This window comes from Austrofundulus limnaeus, unplaced genomic scaffold (assembly GCF_001266775.1).
Source record: "Austrofundulus limnaeus strain Quisiro unplaced genomic scaffold, Austrofundulus_limnaeus-1.0 Scaffold743, whole genome shotgun sequence".
NCBI classification, from domain to species: domain Eukaryota; kingdom Metazoa; phylum Chordata; class Actinopteri; order Cyprinodontiformes; family Rivulidae; genus Austrofundulus; species Austrofundulus limnaeus.
The window spans coordinates 50,175-56,911 of record NW_013953145.1 but is presented as its reverse complement, the minus strand read 5'-3'; the positions used below and the strand labels follow the sequence as shown (position 1 = coordinate 56,911).

At 37.2% G+C, this 6,737-nt stretch overlaps 1 protein-coding gene across 1 annotated transcript in view; it reads left to right on the top strand.

Moving 5' to 3' along the window:
• The window catches only part of dpy19l1l (dpy-19-like 1, like (H. sapiens)), a 33,887-nt gene extending 27,591 nt beyond the window's left edge, over positions 1-6,296 (top strand). Inside the window, exons 15-22 of the mRNA XM_014028301.1 lie at positions 199-270; positions 1,449-1,528; positions 1,715-1,739; positions 2,422-2,541; positions 2,673-2,847; positions 3,095-3,194; positions 4,421-4,546; positions 4,641-6,296. Coding sequence (XP_013883755.1) covers positions 199-270; positions 1,449-1,528; positions 1,715-1,739; positions 2,422-2,541; positions 2,673-2,847; positions 3,095-3,194; positions 4,421-4,546; positions 4,641-4,812 — 870 coding nt within the window. The 3' untranslated portion in view covers positions 4,813-6,296. The remainder of the gene's footprint in view (positions 1-198; positions 271-1,448; positions 1,529-1,714; positions 1,740-2,421; positions 2,542-2,672; positions 2,848-3,094; positions 3,195-4,420; positions 4,547-4,640) is intronic.
• Positions 6,297-6,737: the final 441 nt, after the last annotated feature.

Below are 6,737 nucleotides of genomic sequence, written 5' to 3'. Positions count from 1 at the left end.
TTATTCTTGTTTCTTATTTCAAAAGCTTTTTGCTTTTAATCAATCTATTTTTCAGTTACTTGCATCAAATTTGTACTTTTATCAACTGAATCAGTTATGAAAGAAACACTGTTGGAATAAATGTTTTTATTTTTCTTAATAGACGTCAGGTTTTTATCATTTTTCTATCATTATCTCGTGTCTTTGTCTCTTCCTCAGACACCTGTTCGTTACCTGAAAACATTACTACTTCCCATCAATTTGCTGGTGGTTGCTCTTATTACCGGCAGGGTGAGTCCGTTTGCGTGCAAAATGTGGAAAAAGTTGTGCAGTCTTATTGTAGAAAAAAAAGACATTGATTAATGTTTTCGCTGTGAGTGTCTGGACAAATTGGCACTTTTAAAGCTCTAGCTGTCTTTTGTTCTTGTCGACCTATATAATTATATTTACCAGGKCTTACAATAAAGTAGGAACACTTGCAGTTTGATCATGAAGTGGTCTTTAAAGTGATTAAAACAAGTGAGTGACTGCAGCCTGTTCAGCTTTTAAACTTATCGCTTTTTCCACTTGTCACTGGTGTTGACCCAAATTTAATAAATGGGTCTTTACATGTGCAACATTTAGTCATTTTTACGTTGTAATACTCACAAAATTGCATAACAAATTTGTTTTAAGATCTGTGTCTTGAATCTCTGTTGTTGGTARCAAAAGCCTAAATTCTTGCTGCCAACGAGGACTTGTTAGTGGGTGGAGGAGGCTCTAACTGCAGAGCTACACACAAGTAGAGATCTATTATGTAAGATGTGCTGCACGCTCTGCAGAAATCTAGAAATGACCTGAAATTCACACTTACAGTGTTAAAGTCTTAAATCTTCASGTTTCAAAGTATAGAAGTATATCATTTTATTCTATAGCTTATTTTGTGAGGACAGAAAAAGAAGTCCAGAGGCGGTCAGAAGGTGTTGGGATAAACCTTCTCATACAACAAGCTGTCAAACATAAGATAAAATCATTTCTGGGTATTGAATGTTTTTCTGCAGCAACCAGACGAAGCTGATAATCAAATCTTTTTAGGTTTTCTTCTCTCTGAGCTACCGGGGAAAAGAACCCCGTGCTGTTTTTAGCTCAATTAAATTTGCATGAGCTTTGTTTGCTCTGCTCAGGAGGGGCTAAATTTGTTTCTCTAAACTATTAGGAGAAGCTAGAAAAGCATTCTGCCCGACTTCTGTACAACAAAGCATTTTGAGGAAAGAAAAATATTTAAGGAAATGCTTTATATAGTTTAATCTCATTATGCCTTCCGCACGCTAAGCTCAGAATGCATAAATTGATTTGGAAGAGCTCAGTAGGCAGTACATYAGCAGGCTGTCGGGGAGATTTTCTTACACAGAAATATGTTATTCGATGCTGGAACCATGGCATTTAAAAAAAAAACGTTTGGTGCATTTTATGTTATCTGTCTCCTTCAGACCGTTCAGGATATCCTCCGGTATCTGAGACAAGGAGCAAAAACATCTGTAAAGACTGAAGATGAGGATGAAGCTGYAGGGTGAGGCTTCCTCACTCACCTTTTTTTAGTTTTATTATTGTTTTTTTTTTTTCAGTCAAGTAAAAACAATATGTAGGATATATTTTAAAAGAAAGTAGTTCTTTGAATAATATTTTTGTCTTTCTAATAAATGACTGTATCTTGAGGGCAAATGAGATGATGTCTCTTTGTCTGCCTGTGTTGCAGCTCTGAAATAGCTGCGAAAGGAGAGGTGAGAATGAGTTTCACATCCTTTATGTTTAAATCTGCTCATATAAGAATCATCTCTTCATTCTATTCAGATTGATCTTTTTTGGTCTTTTCTACTATGTCCCATTTTTTCTAAACATGTTAGGTTTTAGACTTCTCAGACAGAAACAAAAAAGAGTCAGAGTTCAAATCGTAATGTTTCAATAAACAAAAACCAGTGAGTTTTTTCCCCTTTGACGTCACTTCCTGTTTCCCTTTTGCCGAGCCAAGTTCAAAAGAAAATAGGCCAGTTATGTGTCCAAATGTGCAAAATAATGTGTGTTATGCCAAGTTTCTTAAATAGAACAAAGTTTTCTTTGACGTTTTGCATCTGAAGGATAAGCATGTCACAGACACTTTAAATTGAAAAGTAGACCTGCATCTGTAGAATTAAGCATCTTTTAGAAGTCATAATAAAAAGCTAATAATTTTGATTATTTTATATTTAATTAAAAGCAATCTTGCTTCAAATTAAGTGGCCTTAAAGTGATCAGAAGCATGTTTTCATGTCAGCATGACTGAGCTATCAGAAACTTAAACAGTGTTACAAATCAAATGTTGAACTTTTTCCACATAAAGCCATAGTAAATTATTGATTAAATGCTATAAAATAGGGAATGTCCGTTTAACCACAGTTTTCTCTCTTTGAATTTGTTCCTCTGCAGCTGGTTTACCACAGCTTACAGCTCATTGCCTTTGCCCTGCTGGCCATCCTGATCATGCGCCTGAAGCTCTTCTTAACGCCCCACATGTGCATCATCGCRTCACTGATCTGCTCCCGACAGGTCTGTCTCTCATCACAGCTCAACTAAATCTGTTTGTTTGAATAATTATTTTCCTTTTTCTCCTCCTGGTTTGCATGCACAGACATTGTGTATTAAAGTGATGGAACGTTCTCCCTCCATGTTCTTGTCAGTTGTTTGGGTGGATCGGCGAGAAGGTCAAGCACCAGGCCGTAGTTGTTGTAGTCTTGGCCATGATGGCCGTACAGGGGGTGGCCAACCTGCAGGCGCAGTGGGCAATCATCGGTGAGTTCAGCAACCTGCCACAGGAGGAGCTGCTGGACTGGATCCAGGAGAACACTCGTACAGGTGAGTGCCTTCAATAACAAGAACTTTTATTATGGATTTATTGTATTTGGATGGTCAGAAAAACAAATATTTTGAGGCTTTTTTTTCTACTGTTAAAATATTTTCAATAGTTTGTGATTATTTGTGTTTTACTTTATGTTGTTTGTACTTAACAAATGTTTATAGTCTGAAAACTTGCAATGTTCATAAATCTACTCAACAATCTCATTCCATCTTCTGATTTTTGTTTTGGGTGGGATTGGTGCAGACTCTGTTTTTGCAGGAGCCATGCCCACCATGGCCAGCGTGAAGCTTTCTACTGGTCGACCAATCGTCAACCACCCCCACTACGAGGATGCTGGTCTCAGGTTAATTGATCTGTTATAGTCTTTTCACACGATGCACAGATGTATAGCGCGGTATGAGGGCCGAAATACAGCATTAAGAATATAAAGAATATTATGCAACCAGCGGTTGCTACATCCTTGTAGCAGGAGGCTTTATTTATATGTACTCCTAAGGTAACGGAGAGGCCAGCGCTAGCAAAAGAGAAGGAGACTATTCATTTGCGTTAGCATCGGGGAGGCTAGCAACTAGCACGGATAAGCTGGCGTTAGCATTGGAGAGGCTGGCGACTAGCATACATAAGCTGGGGTTAGCATTGGAGCGGCTAGTGACTAGCATACATAAGCTGGGGTTAGCATTGGAGAGGCTAGTGACTAGCATACATAAGCTGGGGTTAGCATTGGAGAGGCTAGTGACTAGCAAACATAAGCTGGGGTTAGCATTGGAGAGGCTAGTGACTACCATGGATAAGCTGGCATTAGCATTGGAGAGGCTAGCGACTAGCATGGATAAGCTGGCATTAGCATTGGAGAGGCTAGCGACTTGCATGGATAAGCTGGCATTAGCACTGGAGAGGCTAGTGACTAGCATGGATAAGCTGGGGTTAGCATTGGAGAGGCTAGCAACTAGCATGCCTAGGCTGCCCACCTATTTCATTAGACACAAACTTTTTAAGCTCCATGCACTGACAGGTGTTCCTTACACAGAATTTACTGTTCAACATGACGCCAAGCTTAAATATTAAACAAAAAAACATTTTACTGTGAAGCAGACAGCTTTAGTTACCACCTGAATTAGCGGCTGCGTTTGCCCTTGTAGTCGACTGTGGTGTTTTTTCTCTTTCTCTTTATGAGAAAAGCCAGAACGATCAAGTTGGGACTTTTTAGAGAAAGTTTAGTTTATAGAGAAGATTCTCTATTTAAAAAAGTTTTGTGTCTAATAAAGTAGGTGAGCAGCCTAGGCATGCTAGTTGCTATCCTCTCCGATGCTAACGAATGGATTTAAATGTGAAAAAGGAGCTTGATACGTCTCCTTTAACCCTAATTAAAAAGCTGATATTGCAGCAAAAATACAACACAAATTACAGGAACATGTCCTTGAAAACTAAACAAACCATAAGGAAAGCAGGAGTAGGACCAGGAGTTAACAGGCGTAGTGACTAAGTTAGAACCATTAGAATAAGTAGAGATGATTACATAGTGATGGTAGATCAGGGGAGCAGTAATTCAGTTTCTGTTATTCTTCACAGAGAGAGAACCAAGCTGGTCTACTCGATGTACAGCCGCATGTCTGGAGAAACAGTGAAGAGGAACCTGATGAAGTTAGGGGTGGACTTCTTTATCCTGGAGGATTCTTGGTGCACCAGGCGAACCAGGTAACCTCACCGTCACTTATGTCTAATCACAATGAGGCAGAATGCAGAGATGTTTTCTTTTAATGTTGCATTCTCCTTCCTCTCTGCTTTTCAGGCCTGGGTGCAGCATGCCAGAGATTTGGGACATTGAGGACCCTGAAAATGTTGGTAAAATTCCCTTCTGCACCCACATGTCCAGGAACTCACGACCATACTTCACCACAGTCTTTTCCAATGACATTTACAAAGTTCTCAAAGTTCCCAAAACCTCCAAAGATCTTAGATAACATTGTTGGACTGATCGAATGCCATCAAATTTGTTTTAGCCAACATTTCTTGTTGTGTATTTGTTTTAGTGGTCACACACTTCTATTCTGCTTATTTCTGAAAACTCAACAATTCATCAAGTGGATAAATGTAGGTAAACATGGCAAACAGGATATGCCATTAGTAAACCGAGGCTCTGACTTCACAGCTCCGGATTTGTTGCTTACTGGTCGTTATTTTTGCATCCAGACAGTGTTGTAATTATTCTCCTGCTGGTGTCCAAGAGAAAACCAAAAGGTGCCATATCGCTTGGTTTACTGTAGCTTGTTTCATTGGTTCTGTTACCAAAACACCTTTATAAGTTTACAGTTTGCTGTTTTTAATTCTTGTCCCTTCAGAAGTGAAGTTTGTGAGTGATGTCCACATACTGTGAAGCAATACCTTTACAAGCTTGACAGAAGTTAATTTCCTCTATTGTTATGCAGTGTTGAGCTCTGAGAGGATTTTTCAGTAGTACAATATTTTTTTATAATTTATTTGTGTCATTTTTGTGCAACTTCAAGATTTTAGGATGTCTTAGTCTTTGTGTTTGGAGACTTTTAAATCTGATACATATCATACAGTGTTGGTGTCTCGACTGAATTTAGTCAAGAAGATTTTAAGCTTACTTTGACACAAGAAGTCTCTTCTTAGTTCTTTTGTTATGTGGAAGTCTTTTATAGTCAGATATAGTTAACAAATGTAAATATTTCCTCAAACTGCCCTCTTACAACTCTTTTATAAACTTGTTTTGTAAAATACTGACMTTCAGCCTTTAAAAGGTTTTTATTGTGCTTCTTGATTTGTTTTGTTTGTTGCCAAAGGAAGTCTTGTTATAAAGCTGCATTTTCAGGATATTTGAGCACATTAATGAGRTGTTGTCTTTTTATTTTTATTTTTGTTTGGTTTTGTTTGAAGCATAAATTTGTGATTTCTGTAAAAGCCAGTCCAAACTGTTTGTAGCAGTGAAAGTTGTTGTTTTGTCCAAGTGTTATCAGCCTCATTCAACAGATTCAAATGATAAATTATGGTTAAATGTCTTATAATTTGTTATCAAAATTAACAAGCGTTTTCATGTTGCACATGTTTCCAGACATTTATGTCAGCTTAGACTCAAAATAACTTGAATTTTAGTTTGACTTTAAAGTTATAGCTTTAAAATGAGTCAAATTGAATTTGTTATAGTGGAGCAAAAACTGCCTTGTTCTAGTGTTCATTTTTAAAATTTACAGATGCCACTGAAAATATAATTTTTTTGGACAGTAAACATGTAAACGTACAATTTATGTATTTTTTTATATAATTGCGTAAGAAAACAAGTCAACTATAAATGTTTTTGTACAAAGATTTTAACTATTGGTCAAACGAGAAAGTGGACTGTCTTATTTCTTTGCACATTTATTTCTTAAACCAGGCCTTGTGCTTAGCAGAAGAATAACAGAATAAAAAAAGAAACAGACACTCACACACGGTTTGGTTGATTTTTTTTTATTTAAGTCATCAAATTACCCTCAGTGTGACGATATTTCACACTGAAATTCTTCAGTACAACCTGGAGGAGCGATGCTCACCTGTCAGAGAAAGAAATTACTTTGTGTCAGGTTTGGTATGAATAGCAGCAACACAATGAGGGCTCAGATTTTTGTATGTTAAAACACTGAAATACAAACTATTTTTCATGTTCTGTTCATTCCAGTAATGCAGTACTAACAGATTATTAGGACAGCCAACACAAAAGCATTGAAGCATCCTTAATGTTATTTAATTGTTATTCTTTAGTTTTCCTACAAAAATAAAATAAAAAAATCACAGTTTACTATTCCTGAAGCTTCAGAAAAGCTTGAGTGAAAATATCTCAGAATGTGCATCTCTGTCCGAATTTGGCAAAAACTGAAAACTCTGAATT